The following is a 23350-nucleotide window of genomic DNA, read 5'->3' on the forward strand; positions in this document are numbered from 1 at the left end:
CTGCCTACATAGGAAAAAAAAAGTGGAGACTTGTTGATTATTCATTTAATTAAAAAAACAAACAATTATCTAAATTGGTGATTCAAACCACAAGAGCATATTTAGTTGAATTACTTGGTTTGGCTGTTTACAATGATCAAATCAACTAGATTACTCTCTACCTCTTTCACCTTGGCCCATGAGTCCTCTAAGTTATTTCTTACCACCTCTGAGATGTGGTTAAAAAGTGGGCAAGAACTCCTATGGTTCCTTTGTGCATACATCAAGTCCTGGACTGTTGAAAACATTAAGCACCTGAACTTTGGCTCTTTTGAGGAAAGGTTGTATGCATGTTAGTTTACACCCAGTTATCTACCCATCTAACTCCATTCATTCATTTAATCAATACACTACCTGTCTACTAGGCATCTGGCTCTGTGCTAGGTACTAGTAATTAAAACTCTGAGCAAGAAAGACATGATCTCTGCCTTTATGAAGGTCAGAGTCCAGCAGAGATATGGTACCATCATGATAGAATGTGATAGGCACAGTAATAGGGGGAGGACAGGGAGCTGCAGAAGCTGCACTGAGAGAACCTCCAGGATATCTTTTAGGAAATATAAGCAACAGTTTCTACTGATACAATCTTATAACTGAAAGAGATAATGATTCACAAAATATTTGCCACTATTTATAATACTGACTTGAATATTGGCTTTATTTATCATCTGTTCTGTCTATTCAAATAATTACCTTGTCCTCGGGAACAGTCTGAACAGGTTCTAATGGCCACACAGTTGATGAGATCAAAATTAACAAAGGTTGTGTTAGACACCATCAGTTCCCATTTTTTAGGAGTTTTAATCCCAGATGACATACATAGACTTCCCTGTGATTTAAAAGAAAAAAAGATGAAAGCAAAATAAGAAAACTGGACACATGAAATACAATTCATAATGCATGAATAAAAACAAAGATAAAAAAGCGAGCTATCGACTAAGAGAAAATATTTGCCAATCACACATATGACAAAGGAACTATATCCAGAATATAGAAAGAACTCTCAGATTTCAACAGCAAGAAAACACACAATGCAATTCAAAAATTAGGGAAAAATCCTTCAAAAGATAGCTCAGAAAAGAAAATATACAGATAGTAAATAAGCACAGGAAAAAAAATGTTCAACATCATTATTCACTAGGGAAATACAAATTAAGATCACACTGAAATATACTATGCACCTATTAGAATGGATAAACAAAAATACAGTGACAATAGTAAGTGCTGATGAGGATGAGAAATAATTAAAACTCTCCTATGTTTCTAGTGGAATGCAAAATGAGACAGCCACTGTGGAAAAGTTTGGCAGTTTCTTATAAAGTTAAATATGCCCTTATATGACCTAGCAATTCAACTCCTAGGTATTTACCTTGGAGAAATGAAAACTTACATTTATATAAAAACCTGACACAAATGTCCTTAACAGTTCCATTTATAATCACCAAATCTGGAAACAAGCCAAATGCACCTTAATAAACAAATGGCTAAACAAACTGCATGACATCTATCTAATGGAATACTATTCGTCGATAATAAGGAATGTAATATTGATACATGCAACAAGTTGGATGAATCCCAATGGCATTCAGGAGTGAAGGAAGCCAGTCTCAAAAAGTTACATACTCTATGACTCCATTTATATGACTGTTGAAAAGGCAAAACTATAGTGACAGAGAATACATTAGTGATGGCCAGTGGTTTAAAGTAAGAGGAGGCTGTGGCTACAAAGATGGAGCAAGGAACTGGAATGGATGCAACTGTTCTGTGTCTTGATTGTGGTGATGGTAGTTACACAAATGTGTACATGTGTTAAAGCTCATAGAATTGTACATCAAAAAGTCAGTTTTGCTGTATATTAATATATTTTAAAAACTTTAACAAAAAGTCTGAAAAGAAAGAAACAATAAGTGTTTTCATGATTTTCCACAAAATCTCTTTGACAAACACGATCCAATCAAGTTGCTAGTGCCTCACTGTTCCATTGTTAAAAATAGTCTTACATTTGAGGATTACCAGAATTTTTTTCAATAGCTCCCAACATGAAAAATGATGAAACAATAAACAAATAGCAGAAAAGAAACCCAGTGGACACAAAGCTAGTCTAGAAATCAGAAGAAAACAAAAACTATAATTAATGGCCTCGGAGAAATAAGTATATTATATCCTTGAAACAAAGAGAAGCCTAAAATATTATTTTTAGAAAAAAAAATAGGAGAGTAGAAAAAAGAAATTCAATATCATAGAAAGTAGAACAAAAAGACAAAGAGATGGAAAATTAGTAAGAACATTAAGATGAGAAAAACATTCCAGGAGGCCCAATATTTAAATAATCATAGTTTTAAGGAAAAGAAGAAAATATAGGGGAAAGAATTATCAAAGAAATAATTAAAGAAAACTGTCCAGAAGGAAAGGATATAATTTTCCAGACTGAAAAGTCCCACTCAGTATCTAGCACAATGTTTAGAAAAAGAGCCACAGCAAAGTGCATCTTACTGAAATTGCAAAACACCAGGGACAAGGACAAGTTCCTAAGAGCTTTTAGAGAGAAAAAAAAAATAAAAGGTTACATATAAAAACACTGGAATCTGAGTATATATATATTTTTTTTGAGACAGAGTCTCACTCTGTTGCCCTGTCTGGAGTGCAATGGCGTGATTTTGGCTCACTGCAACCTCCACTTCCCGGGTTGAAGTGATTCTCCTACTTCAGCCTCCTGAGTACCTGGGACTACAGGTGCATGCCACCACATCTGGCTAATTTTTGTACTTTTAGTAGAGACAGGGTTTCGCCATGTTGTCCAGGCTGGTCTTGAACTCCTGACCTCAGGTGATCCTCACACCTCGGCCTCCCAAACTGTTGGGATTACAGGCGTGAGCTGCTGCCTCCTGCCCTAAATCTGGGTATCTTAAAGCTATTCAACCTCAAGAGCAGAAGGAGCTACAAGATAATGGAATATTGCCTTCAAACTTTCAGTGCAAAATGAACTTCAACCTGGTATCCTATAACCAACAATCTGCTAATCTGCTAATAAAGGGGTCTCCATATACAGCTCAGAACTTTTACCTTCCATCGTTTCCTTTTTTTTTTTTTTTTTTTTTTTTTTTTCAGAAAATTACCTTAGGCTATGTTCAAATTAAGGAATTAAGTCAGAAAGGAGGAAGATGTACAAATCGGAAACAAGAGTTCCAATACTAGACAGACATGAAGGAAATCTCCAGGATAATGTTCTAGGGAGATTCCAAGATGGAGCTTTGAAACCCTTCTTATACATTGCTGGTGCAAGCATAAACACTCTGGATTGTTGCTTGGCATTATCCACTAAAGCTACATGATGATCCAGCAATTTTACAACTTGGCTTATAGTCAACAGAAATGCATGCACATGAAGACCAGAAGGCATATAGAATAATGCTTATAGCATCATTATTTGTAAATAACCAAATTTACAAATGATGAAAACAATCAAATGTCCATCGATAGCTATATGCTTTAAAAAAATTGAAGTTGAGTCATAAAGTGGAATACTACCCAATGATTGGAAGAAGAAATACTTGTAACACAGAGAAACATGAATGAATCTCACAGATACAATGTTGTGCCAAAGAAGCCAGGTACAACAGAGTTACATGCTTTATGATTCCATTTACACAAAGTTCAAAACCAGGAGAAATTAATCTATATGGATAGAAGGCTGAATAATGCTTGCCCTTTGGCTAGGGAGTGTGGAGTGGGGTTGAATGGCAGGACATGAAGAGGCTTTAGAGGAGCTGATAACGTTCATTTCTTTATTATTAATTTTTATTTTTTAGAGACAAGATCTTTCTCTGGCAAAGTTCTATTTCTTGTTCTCAGTTGTATACATATACATGGTTGGTTTGCTTTGTAAAAATCCACTGAGCTATTACCCTGTGATTTGTGCACGTTTCTCCATAAATGTCATATTTCCATGAAACATTTACCTTAAAAAGTAGGACAAATACTAGAGAAAGGTAACATAGAAGAGGAAAGGGTAAGGAAAGAAGCTAAAGGAGTTTAATGTCCTTGTATTGCTTATTTAAGTTTAACAGTGCTGATATAATTTAGACTTTGTTAAGACAAGCAGGCACATTAAAAACTTAAGGCCAATAGCTAAAATAATCATAACAGAATGAATAACTTTCAAATGAGTAAATATAAAAAGATGGTATGCAAGACAAATCAAAATAGAAAAGAAGAAAAAAACAGAAACCAAAAACGGATTGCAAACTGAAAGCGCAAAATAAGATGGTAGATATAAATGCAAATATATGGGAGACATCAGCATGTGGAAGGTAATTGAAACCACTAGAGAAAATGAGATTTCTCCCAGGGAGAGCTCGTATATTGAGAAGAAAAGGGGCCCTACAACAGAATTTAGGGAAACAAAAAGATGAAAGGTCTAAATTGAAGAAGACAAATCCACAAGTGAAAATGGGAAATCACCCCTAGAGAAATAGGAGGAAGAATGAAGCAACTCCATCAGCATCTGTCTGAATAAGATATTTTTTAAAGTAGCATCATCTGCTCAAATTAATTACAATAACAACAAAGACAGCCATTCTACAGATACTTCCATAAGTAGGGTGACTGTCATTTAAATTAAAATTAGACCTTTTTTAGTGTGAAAGGGTATGTTAATTAGACAGAATGCTGGGACAATAGGGATAAACAAACTACCCACCCAAACTAGGATATACCGTCATGCTATAGCACATCTCTTTCTTGTATATTTAAGCCATTCTTACTGAAAATTATTCTATTCATCTCAATACAAAGGTAACATTGGCTGTGAGAGTACCAACACATATACAGGTATGTTTAAAGGAAAAAAATTCCTTCTAATGATAAAAAGTTCTTCCAGAAAGTAATGTTTGTTTTAGGATATGACTCACTGATAATTGTATGCCATCAATTATATGTGAGTGGAAAGTCTAACAATGGACAGGCCAAATTTTTTAAAAGTCTTAATTCCTGGCTAGGGGCGGTGGTTCACGCCTGTAATCCCAGCACTTTGGGAGGCTGAGGCGGGCGGATCACGAGGTCACGAGATGGAGAGCAACCTGGCTAACGTAGTGAAACCCCGTCTCTACTAAAAATACAAAAAAATTAGCCGGGCGTGGTGGCGGGTGCCTGTAGTTCCAGCTATTCAAGAGGCTAAGGCAGGAGAATGGCGTGAACCCGGGAGGCGGAGCTTGCAGTGAGCCGAGATCCCGCCACTGCACTCCTGCCTGGGCGACAGAGCGAGACTCCGTCTCAAAAAAAGAGTTAATTCCTAAAGAAATGGAAGGGACAAAAGATAGAGGCTAAAATCAGAGTCCCATAACCACAGAGGTCAGGCACTCTCTTTTTCTTTTTCTTTCTTTTTTTTCTTTTTTCTTTTTTCTTTTTTTTTTTTTTTTTTTTTTTTTTGAACAACTGACACCCAGCAACACAGTGGTTCCCAAATAAATCTGAAAAATACTGTGCTAAGTAAAGATAATAGATGTTTTTTGCTTGTTCACTTTAATGCTAGAATTTCTCATAGCCTTTAGTTTTTTTTTCCAATGAATTTTATTCTGTATATTTGAGGTTTACAACATGATATACAGGGTACACACAGGTTATAGTGAAGCAAATTAACATATCTGTCATTTCACATAGTTACTTTTCTGTGACAAGAGCAGCTAAAATCCACTTATTTAACAAAATTCCCTGACACAATACAATTTTATTATCTCTAATGCTTATGTTGTACATTACATCTCTGGACTTGTTTGAGATTTTGGGAAAGAGAGGGTATGGTAAACAGCACAGCATAAATGTAATTATAACCAAAGAATTTTCTTTTTCCAGACGCTATCCAAGGGCTAGCCTTTCATGAATAACACTTCAGGGAACACTGGTATGGGCACTAACAAATGTCCTTTGCCAAAGCCATTTTCCATGTGCAGTTGAAGAATATTTGACCAGGAGTGGGAGGATATCAGGGTGGTCCTAGCTCCACAATACTAGGCATGAACCTTAAACTGCCATTCAACTTTCCAAGCCTCCATTTTCCCCTAAATTCAAGAAGTTTAACCAGATCATCTCTTAGGTAATAGTTGGCTCTTTAATTATGTGGTTTTATGATTTGGATAACTAACCAGCATCTAGACATCCCCTAGAACAAAACTGTTTAACATTTTCCATCAGGGGACTCTTGTCCTGTACTTACTTAAGAGCCTGAAAGGCCCTCAGCTGTACTACTTTCCCAGTGAATCACACCCCAAGGGTGTGATTATTTTTGATTATCTCATGATAGGCACCCTTTTGTCATAATTTGTATCTTAATTTATGTCACTTTCTCATTAATTATGGTGTCTATTTAACATCAATTAAGATACTGCAACATTAATTTACCAAGACAGTTGCTCAGTTTGCTGGGAATTTTGTTTTTAACATCTACTCTAAGGTTATTTCTGGAAAAGTTAAGAACCTCTGATGTACCACAGCATCACAGAATCTAAATCTGAGTACCATCCTCTCTTGAAAACTACACCGTCTGAAAAGAATCATCTCTCAAGGTGGTCATCCTTTTAGAGGAAAAACAAAACAAAAACAAAAACCCTGCCAGGTATTTGTCTCCTGAAAAGGATAGTTCAAAGGAGATTTTACTAAGAAAAGTTGAGAGTTAAATCCAAGAAAATGTAGCTCCATAAGAAAATGACTTTTAAATAAATCTTCACATTTTTATCTATAGCTATGAAATAAATAATCTTCATTAGAAGTATAAGAATCAAAACTTATTTAAATTTCAATTGAATTAAGCACTTAGGAACAAACTGAAGAGAATATTCTTTCCTTGGCTCCCAAGAAATCTATGATTTTCATAATGATGTGATGACTAGTATGAATGTAGCTCTAATGAAAACAAGAACATAGAGGATCCATTATAGATCTGAAGCCTAAGAGACCAGTGGCAGCCATGAACCTCCCCGAGGAACTAGTGCTTCCTACCTGGAAGTACTCTTTGCCCCATCTGCATTCTTGTACCCTGAGAAGTGATCTAGAGTCTGATTTTTATCATGTAGAAATCCATACGTAGGCACATATTAGTGAATCACATACAAAATAATGAACTAAGCAAATCTGTATTTCATGATTTGACCTCTTTCTGTATGAGTAATAATTCTAAATTGCAAACAAATAAAATTCTGTAAGCTACTCATGACTTTTGTGATTTATATGTACTCATAACATTAAAGCCCTGTGTATATATGAGTTCTATTGTCAATATCACCACTATTACAAATAAAAAGCTCCTTTAACTTTTACCAATGAAATACAAGATTCACTAAAGAATGCTATTAGAATTGCATATCCTGGATCATCAGGAGGCCCAGCACATGCAATTTTGTTGTGACGGACAGCCTAAAACAACCACACCGAGGCACTTACCTTGTGGGCAAAATGACCAAGTAATAAGCTGTCAGTAACTGAAGTATTTGCATCACTTTCCAAGATGTCAATTCCAAAATCTCTGCATGAATAAACTTGGAAGTTTTTCAGGCGAAGATTGCTACTTCTAAAAATCTATAAAATACAGCATGTTACAGCAAAGGTCTGAGGCTTGGTTTTTCTTGCAGACTTCCTGTAGTTTTTAAAATTATTGATTAAGTATAAAGAAGCATGCTATGTTGCATTAAAGCACCTTTTGTCCATCAATGTCAGTACAGGTATCCTAAAGTTGCTGTGAGGTCAGCACTAATGAGTCTCCTTTGGTAACACCTCTTCGTACTTTTCATTTTTCCTCAAAATAACCAATACATTAAAAAGATAAATGTGAATTCTCCACATATCTAAAATAAACTTGGAGTGGCCAAATCACACAAAGGTAACAGAGAAAAACATCGCACCCAAGAAATCTAGTGCTTAACATTTTCTTCAGTGTATTATATATTAACCCATATTGTCAGAAGATTGCAAATATGAAATAAGTAGCTCAGCATGACTACAGATTCACAGTTATGTACGTTGTTTATGATAACCCAAACAGGGGTCATGTAATAACAAAATTAGGTTGGTAGAGTTGTAAGCTCCCTACTTGCTATGGTTTAAGCCTGTCCTCCAAAGAGCATGTTTTGGAAACTTAATCCCTGATGTAAGTGTTAGGAGGTGTGTAGGTCATGAATGGATTAGTGCTGATTACAAAAAAACTTGGGGCTGTGAGTTCTATCACTTGCTCCTTCTTTGACTTCTTTGCCTTTCTGCTATAGACTGATGCAGCAAGAAGGTCCTCAGCAGATGCTGGCCTCTCAATCTTGGATTTCCAAGCCTCCAGAATCATGAGTTAATAAATTTCTGTTTATTATAATTTACCCAAATGTTATTATTCTGTTACAACAGCACAAAGGGACTAAGGCACCACTGGTCTGGGAGACAGAGTTGTGCTTATGTTTATGTCTTTGACCAATTTTTTGCTAATTTTATTTATTATTAATACATAATGACCCATTTTAATTTTTGTAAGTAGTATGAGGTAGGATACAACTTAATTCTTTTGTGTGTGACTATCTAGTTGTACAAGCACCATTTGTTGAAAAGACTATATTTCCCACATTGAATGGTCTTGGCGTCCTTTGTCAAAAATCATGTTTATAGATGTATGGTTTTATCTCCAGACTCTCACTTCTATTTCATTGACATATATGTCTGTCTTTGGGCCCATATACCACACTGTCTTGATTATTGTTGCTTTGTAGCAAGTTTTAAAATAGGGAAGGATAAATCCTCTTACTTCATTCTTCTTTTTTGATATAGTTCAAGAGAAGTTTACTTTTTAAATTTGCTGCTATTATGTTATTTAATTTCTGCTTTATTCTTCACTATAAAAGTGCAATTCCAAGAATATTTTTTATTATTTAAACTTTTTGATTGATCAAATTTGAATGCACAACAGTTCAAGCTGTAGTTCTGTATTTTTTTCCTTCGCAGGTTTAGCATTTCTGATTGCAGAACTTCAAAAAATGGCTTTAATAGCATCTTTTAGTATTTTCATTTTACTAGATTATTCCCTCTAGAACAAGGCTATTCAAGAGCAGGGAGACAGAGTTTAAGCCCCTGCAGGTATAAATTACTTCACTGCATAAGAAGGCACTCAACAAATGTTTCCACTAGATTTGTTACCCCTACAATATTTATAGTGTTCATGGGAAGCATTTTATAAAATTAAATGAGAACAAAATACTAAATACATTTTGGACTCCACCTGTTAGCTATCCTAATTATATATTTTTGGGCTTTCTTCATCCACAATTATCTTTCTTTTGTTGGATATATGAAATAAATGTTTGACTTCCTTATTGTGACATTATTATATGTTTGTATTCTATTTCCTGGAAGCTCTACGAACATATTTCTTCATCTATATATCTTATGCTCCAGATTTCTAGGCAGAGACAAAGTATATGTAATTTTGTCTGTATTGCATCAAATAGTGGCCCTGAATAATTTTTATATGTTGCTGTTAATGGTGAGCATGCAAAGCCTCCTTATAAGAAAATCACTGGGGAAATGAAGAGTAAATGATTGAACCTTTTCTTTTCCTTTAAGAAAAAAATAGAAGAAAATTTAGCTTATTGACTAAAGTAAGAATGGTATCTTCAGCTAGAATGTTTGTGTTCTAATGACAAACAGTGCTTTCTCTTAAGACTGGGGCATGTATTCTTCAGGATATTGGGACATCAAATGCACAACTTCTGGAGTCTAAATTCTGCACTTGGTTGTACTACTAACCAATTGTGTGACCTTTGACAAGTCGCTTCCCTTTCTCAGCCTTAATTTCTATCTCTAAGTAGGGATGGAAGGAAGGAATAGGTAACCTCTGTGATCTCTCCTGATTATAAATCTCTATAATTCTGTTGTTCTCTACTAGTGTTTCCAAAAAACACACAATGGAGAAAATGACCTAACCCTGGATTAGTGACTAGGAATTTGTTTAACAACTATTCTACAAGCACCTATGATCCATTGATGCTTCAAAATTGTGATAGCACAGCAATGCTCCCCTCAAGGGCAAGTCATTCCCATTTAAGTAGATATGCATAATGAATTGCTGTGAGAAAACAAGTGACAGTTTTAATTTAAAAAACAGCAACAATAACAACAACAAAATAACTTACCTGGGCACCACCTGCACTTTCCCAAACTGTGAAGCTCTGGAACAGGGTGATGCCAGTGACATTATCCCAAGATGGCTGAAATTTAGGGTATACAAAGAGACCATACCTAAAAAGTGAAACAAAGAATGAAATTAAGCCAATTTTTATGTTTCTAACCTCCTACTTTTTCTTGTTGAAAAATACAAAGTAAAAGTAATGTTTTAGGGAGAGTGAAGGTACATAGAATCTGTGACCCTCCCCCCTGACTGTTCTTGCCCATCCCTTAGCCCTCCCACTTTTAGCCTGTGTAACCTACACCCAAATCCCAACAAAATGAAGATTACTCCAGAGCCCAAGTCCACCAGCCTCCCAGGGGCTCTGCCTATTTTTGGAAGTTTAATTGCTCTCTCCATTGAATTCTCTCTGGCCACAAAAGGTACATTCTGTCCTTCTGCCTTTTCATGTGACTCTCTTCTCTTTACCATCAAAACTGTTATGAGCTAGAAAATAATGCTAACACAATAATACACAAAAGCCAAGACATGGAGGCAGCCAAGATGTCCATCAATAGGTTAGCGGCTGGGGAAAATGTGGTATATACTTGCAATGGAATATTATTCAGCCTTTAAAGAGAAGGAAATCCTGCCATTTGTGACAATGCAGATAAACCTGGGGGACACTGTGCTGGATGAGGTAAGCCAGACACAGAAGAGCGATAGTACATCATATCACTTAAATGAGAAATCTAAAATATTCAAACTTATAGAAGCAGAGAGTAGAATGGTGTTTGGCAGGGGCTGGGAGGAGGGGAAAATGGGAAGTATTAGTTAAAGGGCACAAAGTTTCAACTATGCAAAATGAATAAGTCCTAGAGATATACTGTACAGCAAAATGCCAAAGTATACAATACAGCAAAATTAACAATACTGCATTCTGTATTTTGCTAAAATTTTGCTAAGAGGTCAGATTTTGTGTCAAATGTTCTTACAGTAATAATAGTAATTCAAATAAAGAGGGCTGGAGGAAAGAGGTGATAGATGTTTGTGGCATAGATGGTGATGATGGTTTCAGGGGTGTACACTTATCTCCAAACTCATCAAGTTGTATACATTAAATATGAACAGCTTTTTGTATGTCAATTATACCTCAAAAAAGCAGTTTCAGAAAATACACAGGAACATCACCAAATCTTGAACAAATGCCAAAAGTGCTCTCATTATGAGCATTCTACAGAAAAATGTGAAATCATAAGACTTACAGCCAAAATGTAGATGAATATCCCCAAAGTTACCTGGTACAAGAATGTGCAATGTTCTGAGTGAAGGAAAGAAGTGGAGCTTGTGATGTCTGGTTGGTCACGAGATGGAAAAAGTAGCCATAGCCAGCACCACACACTCTGTTCCCCTGCAGAAATTAGGGAGAGTTAAAAAATAGTTACCCCATGTATGATAAGGTTGCTGGAAAGAAAGACTCTTGTTTGTGCTCATCCCACTTTTATATTCACTTTCTGCCAAAGTACATTAAAACTCTATTATAGACTCATTTATTCTTTTTTTCCTTTTGGGAACAAAAATATTGACATGGTTTGGATCTGTCCCCCTGCCCATATTTCACGTTGAATTGTAATCCTCAGTATTGGAGGTAGGGCCTGGTGGGAGGTGATTGGATCATGGGGTCAGTTTCTCGTGAATGGTTTAGCACTGTTCCCCTTGGTACTCTTCTCACCATAGTGAGTTCTCGTGAGATCTGGTAGTTTAGAAGTGTACAGCACCTTGTGGCCCCCACCTTGTCTTGCTTCTGTTCCTGCCATGTAAGGTGCCTGCTCCTGCTTTGCCTTCTGCTGTGAGTAAAGGCTCCCTGAGACCTGAGACCTCCTCAGAAATTGATGCTTCCATGTTTCCTGTATAGCCTGCAGAACCATGAGCCAATTAAATCTCTTTTCTTTATAAGTTACCCAGCCTCAGGTATTTCATTATAGCAATGCGAGAATGAACTAATAAAAATATTGTCATTCTTCTTCCTTCAGCCAGCTCAACTAGACTGTAATTTGCCCATCTTAATAACTGGTTTCTCATGTTCAAGCCTCCTTCTATGTTCCCACAGTGAGTTTACCTATGACATCTAAGATTCTACTCTTTGGTGAATGCAAGAGAATATGGTAGCTCTCCAAGGCAAAGGTATACCTTGAAATCAAGCCCACACAGTGTGTTCTCTCTGGATCTTTGAACAAATCAATGATTTGTCTACGGGCTGAAGGCCACATGATTGGACCAGTCATGACTTAGTTCCAAGACAAAGTGACTGATTTCAAATAAAGCTCTAATCTCTTCGAAGTGCTCTTCTCCTGAATAGACTATTAATTCACCTTGATATTTCTTTATAGGTCTTACTATCTAAATAATTTCATGCATTTTATGTGTTCATATAAAATCTGACTTCTCTCTGTTGGACGATATGAGTTTGGGGATCTAATTCTGATCAAACTGAACACAATGAGGTTATCTTTATAAATTCAATGAAGTACCTACAATATGTTCATCCCTATGCAATATAGTCTTAAGACAGAGTAAAAAACTGACTTCCTAAAGGTTTAAGACTGTATACAGATGTTGTTTTTTCTTTTTTTTTTTTTTTTTTTGGCCTACCCAATGTTCACATTTTTTTGTTTCCAACGTGTTCAAACCAAGAGACTTAATAAAAAATTCAGACTTTCAGCTTTTCTGAGCCCAAATTCCTGTGAGGTAGCTACGGGTCAGCTGAAGATAAGAAGGGCCTGCCTTCTTGGACTGTGGATCATTTTTCCACAGTCCTCACCCTTCCTGTTTCACTCATTTATGATGTCTGCCTAGTCTCTGCAGTATTTGAATTTGCAACCTCAACTACAGGCAACATAGTAAATAACATGTTGGCTATTCTATGAAAGTTTCTATTTCTGCTTTCCTGAATCACATCTGAGTTCTCTCAGTACTCTCACATCTTAAGAATCCCAAGCCCTCTCTTTACCATCAGGGAGAAAGAACTCTGAGAAAAATCAGGGGCCCTATCAGGCTGCTGCGCTGCAGTGATGCTATTAGTGGGAGGAACGAAGGGCCAATCGATCAAGCCATGAGACTACTTTCTATGTGCCCACGTGGATCTGACCTCTCTCAGCCTGAGTGGCTGTCCAAAGCCAAGATGCCCATGTCTACCTGGAGAACAGAAATTAAGGAACAGGCTGCTGAGGCGTAAGCCCTGTGCTACATGGATGAAGGGAGTCTCCAAGGCTCCCACATGATTCATCCCTGATCACCTGGGGGTTTTCCATGGCCTGACTGGTGGGAGACAAGGAATGCCTGGATCGTCCTCCTTGAAAGTCACTCAATCCTGGGAACACAAATTATGGGGCTTGGAGATCTCATCCTGAACACTGGCAGCAGGGTCACAGTAAAGAGAATGGGGAGTCATAAGGACTATGACACTGTGCCACTCAACAAGACATTAAATGCCTTTCTTTAAAAAACAGTACTTCAGTGCAGCCCTCTATGCAGGGCTCAGTGGGGACTATGCTGTGACATCGCCTTGGAACAGTTTCTTAAACTTTAGTGTGCAGCCTGGTAGAGTTGTCATATTTAGCAAATAAAAACAGAGTGCCCAGTGAAATTTAAATTTCAGATAAAAAATAAAATATTTTGGTATAAGTGTGTCCCAAACACCATCTGAAATTTAAATTTGACCAGATATGCTGTATTTTATCCAGCAGCCTTTACCTGGGGGTATATTAGCCAAAGATTTTCAGATATTCTGATTTAGTAGGGGGGTGATGAGGAAGGGATGAGAGACAGTATTCTGTACTCTTGGGCATCACAGGGTGCTCCGATAGGTCTGCTGCAGGTGATATTTTGACCCCATGTTGAGAACTGCCTCTCTAGAGGTGATTGAGAGAGTAACGCTAAGGGTTACTAACGTTCCTAAGAGACATTAAAAGAGAAGAGAAACACTAGAAAAACCATTTCCTGGTGAAGCTTTTTGCCATGAGTTGCTTTGGGAACCCACTGCAAATGGAAGCCACTGCTGAAAACTGAAGGAGGATAGAGACCTAGAAATCAGGGGGAGAATCCATTGCTAGGTACCCGGCGAAAGCATTGCCCAGCTCAGTGCAAGTTATACTTAAGTTGGATTTTTTTTTCTTTTCCTTAGAAGTATTTATTTTTTTAAGTTATGATGGAGTGGAATAATAACACTCACAGTGAAAATCTATAGAGAAGGCACTACACTCCAGGTAATGGATTTTAGAGTCTCATTCATTTTTATAGTAGTTTTATGAGTTTTGTATTATTATTACAGTTTCATAGCAAAGAAACTGAAGCTCAGAGATGTTGAGTAACTTTCCCAAAGTCACAGAGCAAATAGTTGTCAGAACCAGCTCCATCCAAGTCCAAGCCTGGAAAAGTTAGAGACTACAGTAGAGAAATGAAGGTAGGACCCAAAGGCAGGATGCCCAATGATAGGAGGCAAGTGAAGAAACATAAACAAGAGAGTACAAGGCAAAGTCTTGTCACCAAGTCACGGGCAGAACAGGCATTTGCTGTGACCTCCCCAATAGTGGAGACAACATACTGAACAACATCCTTTGCAGAAGTCAGTGTATCATGGACATTCAAGCAAGGGAAATTCCAGACGGAAATTAACTGTCCAAGTAAGCCAGCTCCTAGAGGTGTGCATCTATAGTCACCAGAAAAAAAAAAAAAAAAAAAAAAAAAAAAAAAAAAAAGTGAATTAATCCTTAAGGCACCAGGGGTAGTGTTCGATTCCTCCAAATCTGGAGAGTATTTTGCAGGCCAGATTTAACTAAGGAGTTGCTCTTTCCACACCCCAAATCCAGAGAATGTAAAATCCTTCTCATTCTCACCACATGGGGAAAAAAGCATGCACAGCTTAGAGTGCACAGAGAGATACATGGGTAGGGGTGTGGGACATTTCCCAAGAGTAGGAAGAAGACATGACATTTTGAAGAGTACATTTAAGGAGGATGAGGTTTCTGAAATTTCAGCATTATGGAGATCAAGTGTTATTAAGGCTCAGACATGTTGATGAGGACTGGCTTCTGACACAGGAATTTTGAGCAATGACAGATGAAAAGACTAAGATTATCTGCAGTTGTCATCTACTATCAGTGCAGACAATAGGGCTATGGACTGGACGCAGACAAGGGTTAGAATTTAATGAGGAAGTTCTGACCTATCTAAGGACAGGGTCTTGCACTAGCCTTTCACACAGCTCGGGGAGTTTTACTACATTCTTAGCAAGGATGGATTGAGAGTGAGGACTCCATACCCTTCTACTTGTAGCTATTCTATGTTTCTTTATCTTTAGACTAAGTAAACTCATTTCATCCTATGGCTTCAGTCATTCTAGACTAATATTTTTATTGACTTTAATTTCCAAATGAAAGGACTTTAGGTGTTTTTTTTTCCTTTTTTCTTTTTTCTTTTCTCTTTTTATTTTTTATGTTTTATTTTTTTGAGATGGAGTTTCACTCTTGTTCCCCAGGCTGGAGTGCAATGGCATGATCTTGGCTCACCACAACCTCCGCCTCCCGGGTTCAAGTGATTTTCCTGCCTCAGCCTCCTGAGTAGCTGGGATTACAAGCATGCACCACCATGCCCGGCTAATTTTATATTTTCAGTAGAGATGGGGTTTCTCCATGTTGGTCAAGCTGTTCTCAAACTCCCGACCTCTGGTGATCCGCCCACCTTGACCTCCCAAAGTGCTGGGATTATAGGCATGAGCCACCATGCCCGGCCAACTTTAGGTATTATTAAGGGTAACTCTCTGAACCTGGATGATCCACTGGCAGTGATAATATAGCAGCACCCCCGACAAGAGAAGAATTTAAAGACCCTGTTCCTTCCTGAATGTACCACACGTTCCAGAAGGAAAACACACACACACACACACACATTCAGCCAAGCAAAGACAGTACGGGGGAGAAAACTGAAACAGATTGCTCTTAACCCAATAATGCTCAATTCCCTGCCTTGTGTGACAGAAAGAACCAATGCCTCAACCCCTGGAGTCCAGTTTTGGGGGAAGTGTGAATCAGGGCCAGAGTTCCCCTGACACTGGAAGCCTGACCAGCAGGCAGCAGCCAGGAACTGGTCAGGGAGGCCAGCACGTGCTGACACAATTGCCCCGGGCTGTTTGTTTAGCTTTAGCTTCAATTCACTGTGGGTCCCAAAGGTTCTTACCCTGTGTATTTGTAAACAGACAGCCCTTTCTTCCTCATTTTTCATTCAGTTACAGGATGTTTTGTTCCTTTGTGGACTAATTGGCCCAGTCTCCCCTGCACTTCATTATTTTGGAGTCTGAGCAATTCTCCAATTTCCTAAAAGCACTTAGAATTCTAATCACATGTCTCACCTACCACAGGGTACTCACCAAAAGTGACTTTTGCCCTAGTGCCATAGCATTTATGGCACATCTGGGTGATCACATATAAACACTTTCCAAGCACATTTATAGGTAGGCAGGAGACTGCAACTTTGGTCCTCTGTTAGCTGATAAGACTCACTTTTCTTACAAAAGAAGCGCTTGAACAGTCAGATCACATTGAGTATTAAGATGAATCACTATCCAAGATTCTAACATGACTTCAAAGAATCAGGTCCATTTCTAAGACTTCAATGGTCTTAGGGTGGCCTAGAATAGAGTGCTGGTTGTCAATCAGGGATGACTTTATTCCCTAGGGAACATTTAACAACCTCTGGATACATTTTTTATTGTAACAACTTGGGAGGATGAAGAAGAGAGAAGAGGGCTACTGGAATTCAGTGCATAGATACCAGGGGTGCTCTTATACAGAGGATAGCCTCAATAACAAGGAATTACCCAGTCCAAACTGTCAATGTTGACGTAGTTGAGAAACCTTGGTATATAGTCTACACTGGAGTCACATATTAGCAAAACAACCCACATCCATTTTCCAGTATCCCATCTCTAAATTTTGATGAAAAGACAAGCCTAAATATGAAAACATGGTTAATTACAATAAGAATGCTTTAATAGTCTTTACCAGGAAACTATTCATATCATTTAAAACTATTAGATGAGGCATCAGACATTCCCACTAAAAAAAAAAATTATTAGCATTAAATCAGCTATCTCAATTTTTCTCTTGTACAAGAAAACAGAGTATGCACTCCTGCTTCTTGGCCTCAAGAAGAATCACTGTCCCTTAGTTGGCAAATATTGAGTGTCCATTGTATCTCTTCAGCCCTTGCAGATACACAAAGAAATACCACAGCTGTTGTTCTCAGTCATGATTGCAGAACACAAACTTTCACCAGGGAAGTGAAACTCCACCTTCTCTAGGTGTGTCTCTCTGTACCCATGAACCTGGGGAAAGGTCAGAGGTACATAATAACTGAGGGCCACAGAAGGGGGCTTCTTAAGCACCCACCTTGTATGCAAGCATACAGTGAGAAATGTGGACTGGAGGCTAAAAGTGATCATCTCACTTGTCCACACAGCTCTATTTCATTACCAGGGAAATGCTGTTTCATTAACAAGATTTTATGAGGAAAGAAAAGATTCTTACGTTTCAAAAATATATTCCAAGGACTGCAACCTTATTCATCACCTTTGCCAGCCAGATGCTCAGAAATCACATGTTTCCCTGAATAAATGGGTTTGTTGAATCATCTGCCCTAGTGCCATTAGCATTTATGGCACATCTGGGTGATCACATATAAACACTTTCCAAGCGCATTTATAGGTGGGCAGGAGACTGCAACTTTGGTCCTCTGTTAGCTGATAAGACTCACTTTTCTTACAAAAGAAGCACTTGAACAGTCAGATCACATTCCTTCCTGGCCCTTCTTACTCTCAACTCCAATTGTGTATGCTACAAATGATTCATGAGGAAAAACCACATATTTATGCAGGCAGCTGGCAGCTTACGGGGAAGGTTTTAAGGCAAGCAGGGAATTTTGTGTGGAAATCAATTCTTTGCGGAAGTCAATGTATTATGGACATTCAAGCAAGAGAAATTCCAGAGAGAAATTAACTGCCCAAGTTAGCCAGCTCCTTGAGGTGTACATCTATAGTCACTAGAAAAAAAGTGAGTTAACCCTTCAGGCAGCTCTTAAATATGCATTACCTATTGAGTGGGAAAAGCTTGAGAACTGAGGCTGGGCCTTTAAACACAGAATTCCTTACAAAATTGATTCACAAACCAGAACAAATTCTCCTCAAATTAAATGCATGTCTCCAAAGGGCTCTTCTTCAGAGTTTTTCCACGGACTATCCTAAACAGGGGTCTGGCCATAGGAAATTTCCAACACCTACACAAACATGGGAGACTCTGGGCTCTGGAAGTGGGCAGTCCCCTGCTGTTTGAGAGCAAAGACTTCCCAGCCAGAGGGAATGAGAACAGGTTCACATAGGTTATGTCTTCTGGAAACAGCCTATGTTTCCAGGAGGCTTCTATGCAGCCTCCTGACAAATAACAAGGAGCTCCTGTCAAAGGAGTCCAAGACTTCGGTGCTAGAGTTGCTGAGGGAAGACAGCCTGGGCATGAAGTGTTCTAAGAAGCTACAGGTGATGCACGAAAGAACCACCATCAACTTGCTTTTGGAAAGCATGGCAAAGGCGTATTTAAGAAATGTACCAGGGAGGCTGGGCGCGGTGGCTCACGCCTGTAATCCCAGCACTTTGGGAGGCCGAGACGGGCCGATCACGAGGTCAGGACATCGAGACCATCCTGGCTAACATGGTAAAACCCGTCTCTACTAAAAATACAAAAAAATTAGCCGGGCCTAGTGGCAGGCGCCTGTAGTCCCAGCTACTCGTGAGGCTGAGGCAGGAGAATGGCGTGAACCCGGGAGGCGGAGCTTGCAGTGAGCCGAGATCGCGCCACCGCCCTCCAGCCTGGGCGACTAAGCAAGACTCCGTCCCAAAAAAAAAAAAAAAAGAAATGTACCAGGGAATGCCACAGGCCCCTGGAGACTCAAGCACATACCACTCATTGGTCCTCACTGGCAAGAAGGTACAAAGCTCAGGTTTTGCTTCTCAATGAAACTGCCCTGGACTCACCTCAGCTGCAGGCTGGGCAGGAAGACAAGCAGACCACCTGTGGCTATCAAAACTAAAAAGGAATATCACACTTGAAATTTATTTGCATCATGCCAATTGAAGGTAAGTGAACTGCAAAGGTGACTGACTGCAAGCCCAGGTGAATTCCTAACATTGTGGCTGAGAGAGTTTGGTTCCGGTTCTGCATCAGGGCAATTTGGGAATACTATAAAACCACAAACCATTGCACAGACTTAAGAATCATATCCCCTGCCTACCTACCTGCCAGGTCAGAGATTTCAAGGTTAGGTCAGACTCAGGTATGTGAGGAGAGAGAGTTTAGGCTTTCAGAGTTGGTTGCCCAAACATTAGGCCATCTTCTTCAAGTCTAAATAAATGCATTTGTTTAATTAATACTATCGTATCAAAGTCAATGTCCTGGCCTTGGTACAGGTCCATGACTATGGTTATGGGTATGTTATCATTGGAGTGAGCTAGATGAAGAGCACATAGGAATTACCTTATTTAATGCAGCTTCTCATAAGTCTGAAATTATTTTAAAATTACAAGTTTAAAATAAAGAAAAATCAGAATTAATCAGAATTTTCTATCACATCTCTTTCTGTTCCACATATTATACACGTACACACAAATACATGCACACATACACACACACCTTGTTATTGTGGAAGCCTCCTTATTATCCCTTTGGAATGAAGGTATGTTTCTAAAATATGTTTTTCAAAGTACTCTGTATATCATCCATACAGGACACAAGAAACACTAACTCAGCCAAGCATGGTGGCTCACATCTGTAATCCCAATACTTTGGAAAGCCAAAGTGGGGAGATCACTTGAGACCAAGAGTTTGAGACCCACCTAGGGAGCGTAGGTTTTTTTCACATATGCCCAGTTATCACCTATGTCTTTAACTAATGGCACATCACAGACAATAGAATACAAAAAAAAAAACTGAACAGAAAGCCAATGGCACAACTGAGAAACTGGACTAGACTTTGCAAGATTTAATGCTGATAGCCCAACAGAATCTAAATGCTTCCACTGACTAAACATTTTTCAGTCATCAAAATGATTTTAGAACTTTGGAACTTGTTCTTTGCTTTCCTTTTTCTTCCCCCATATAATTTGGTTACAGATTTATACCTTCATTCATTATATTAAATATTTTTTGAGCAACTACCATGTTTTAGACATTGTGCTAGCGTCTAAAGGCTAATGAAAATAGAATTAGAACTTTAAGGTCACCAATGACGAATATGTCAGGAATATACCTAAAGAATCTACATTGCCTGTTTAACCTACTAAAACTCCATTCTCAAAACACATGCATTGTATTTTTTTTCTAATTTTGAAAAGTGGACACAAGAGTAAGAAAGTAAATGAAGAGAAATGGAAAGCATTGGAGGGAGAGCAAGCAGCTACTTGTGGAGTCAATTTTTCTATTGCTGACTGGGTATTATTCTACAGGTCATTTTGCAAAGACTCACGCAACCCACAGCTTTTCAGATTACCCTCTGGTTCTCTGCACCTGCAGCCAGCTCAACCCTTCTTCTTGTCAGCCAGTGGCTAGTACTCCCGTCCAGAAGACCACATACTACCCAGAGAGACAAGGACATTCCAGCTTCACACAGCAGGGGAGCTGGGCAACCCTGAGGGTTTACCTTCCTCTAGGCATTTGATGTAGTCAACATTATGCTACCCAGAAAAGTACACAAAAACATGGTTTCTTAAGCCCAAAAGCTTGCAGACATGGAAAGGGCACATAGGAACTCTTTTATTTATTCTTGTAAGTCTGAAATTATTTTAAAAGTAAAAGTTTAAAATAACAACAAAGAAAAATCCTAATAAGCATTAGGAGGATTTTTGGCCTGTAGTGGCCAAACAAGTTAAATGCAGCTCCAGCTGTCCTAGGTCTGGGGTCTGGGTTCCTACAGTCCATGTAGTTCTGCTTCCTTTGCTTACTGGCATGTTAGCCACTCCCATTAGGCACCTAAAATGGTGTGTAAGTGCTGTGCTTGGAACAAACGTAATTAAGAATCTAAGGAAGGTTGACGAGATAACCACTACTTTTACTGGAGGTTATTCAGCTGAAGGTAATTAAAAACAGAAGTTCAGTGAGAAAGAAGCTCATGCTCCGAGTTCCTCAGAAACTCAGCATAATGACATTGTGGATGTTCAGAGGAGTTTCCTGGAAGAGTCAGGCTTTTAACTCTTTTGATAGATGATCCATGGGATAAAATAATTAGAAAATGGGAAATGAAATGGCTTGCCACTACTCTGATGCACTTGTTCACTCAGGTCTACAGCTACATTTTCCCCCAAAAAAATAATTTCTTAAATGTTTAAACAGAAATTTACCAAGAGAAACCAATGTTAAGTTGTACTAAATAATGAGATTTAAAACTAAAGGTCATTGAAGTGGACTTCATCCTCCTGGAACCTGACATGACCTTATACAACTCATGACTCAGTTTTGAATACTGTTAAAGGACAAAATATGGCCACATTAACATAGTAAGATAGTGAAGGTTTAATAAGAAATTGGTATTGGAATCAAGAGAGACATAAATCAGCACCCAGAGTTGATAGTTCAGGGAGATATTTTAGTTTGCATTATCTAAATGACCAAGAAACGATCAATATCTACTTTGTTTTGCTCCATTACCTATTACTTCAAAAAAGTGTTTCCAGGAATCCTGAGAGGAATGCTTATCTTTATCCTAAAGAACTTGTTTAATGCAAAATTATACGTTATTTTATTGATACAAATATGCAGCAAGTAAACATTTCATACCACACCACCACTAATGCTGCCACCTTAAAGAACTTTTAGAGCAAGCTTATCCAACCCACAGCCCACAGGTAGCATGCAGCCCAAGATGGCTTTGAATGTGGCCCAACACAAATTCATCAACTTTCTTAACACATTATGAGGGTTTTTTTACATTTTTTTTTTCAACTTATCAGCTATCATTAGCCTTAGTGCATTTTATGTGTGGCCCAAGGTAATTCTTCTTCCAATGTGGCCCAGGGAAGCCAAAAGGTTGGACACCCCTGATTGAGAAAGAACTTTATGCCCTCTCAGTTCCGGTCTTCCTGGTGGATCTGAAGATCTTACCTCTATAACATTGGTGGGGCTGCGGATATAGATGCCAGATGGTGTCAACATTTCAGGATTGGAGAGTCCCTCGGCACCAGAAACCCGGATGATCACGTTGTTTCTTATTATATTTCCATGTCCTGACCAGTCTAATGTTTAAACAAAGCCAGAGAATCCACAAACATAATTGAAATGTACACAACTCAACACTCTTGATTCCACTAATACGCATCAGAGTTCACATATACATTTCATATATATATATAGATATATATATAAAAAATACTTAGTATACACAATAAACTTAAGAGACCCAACATTTTGCCATCAGGCTTGTCTATAAAATATATGACAATTTTAAATACAATGTAATAGATTTAAAATCAATTTACATATTTACCATATTTCCTTCCATAAATTGCCTCCCAAGAGATATATCTCATTTCCATGCATGTCCCTGAGAACAAAAGACCCCGTTACTTGAGTATATTTTATGCCACTTAGGAAAACAAGAGATGCTGCAACACTACTTCTTCTTTGGGTGTGGGTTGTTTTAATTTTGTTTTTGTGTTTTTATCTGTAAATCAGGGAAAGAGATACAGATCTTATGAACTCTTCAGTTCTAGAGTATCAGGATTCAGAAGTTCATTTTAAATAAAAAGAACAGAAAAATAGATCTGTTTTACTTTTGAGGAGGAATCTAAGTGACTATCTCCACTGTTAAGTGCCACATATCCTGTGTCAACACCAACCGCATTCCTAGCTGTTCAAACTGGCAACCTACTATCTGCATGCCCTCACCTTCCCTTGGAAGATCTGAAATGTCCTGGAGGAACAGGATGGACAATATCTAGGACCTTCACACCCAAACCACTGAGGTGGGAATAGAAGAGAATAGAAGAGCAGGCATGGGCCATGCTACATAGAGAAATTAGTCACTTAAGTGCTATCAATAAAGATCTGCCCCAAAGAACCCTTCATTACGAAGTATCTGGGCTTCCTC

General features: G+C 38.3%; 1 protein-coding gene across 1 annotated transcript in view; it reads right to left on the reverse strand.

Moving 5' to 3' along the window:
* The window catches only part of PKHD1 (PKHD1 ciliary IPT domain containing fibrocystin/polyductin), a 455948-nt gene that overhangs the window by 249995 nt on the left and 182603 nt on the right, over positions 1-23350 (reverse strand). Inside the window, 6 exon segments of the mRNA XM_007972274.3 lie at positions 733-868; positions 7474-7608; positions 10197-10302; positions 11467-11579; positions 22366-22496; positions 22748-22804. Coding sequence (XP_007970465.3) covers positions 733-868; positions 7474-7608; positions 10197-10302; positions 11467-11579; positions 22366-22496; positions 22748-22804 — 678 coding nt within the window.

The sequence above is a fragment of the Chlorocebus sabaeus genome, chromosome 17 (assembly GCF_047675955.1).
Source record: "Chlorocebus sabaeus isolate Y175 chromosome 17, mChlSab1.0.hap1, whole genome shotgun sequence".
In the NCBI taxonomy this organism is placed as follows: domain Eukaryota; kingdom Metazoa; phylum Chordata; class Mammalia; order Primates; family Cercopithecidae; genus Chlorocebus; species Chlorocebus sabaeus.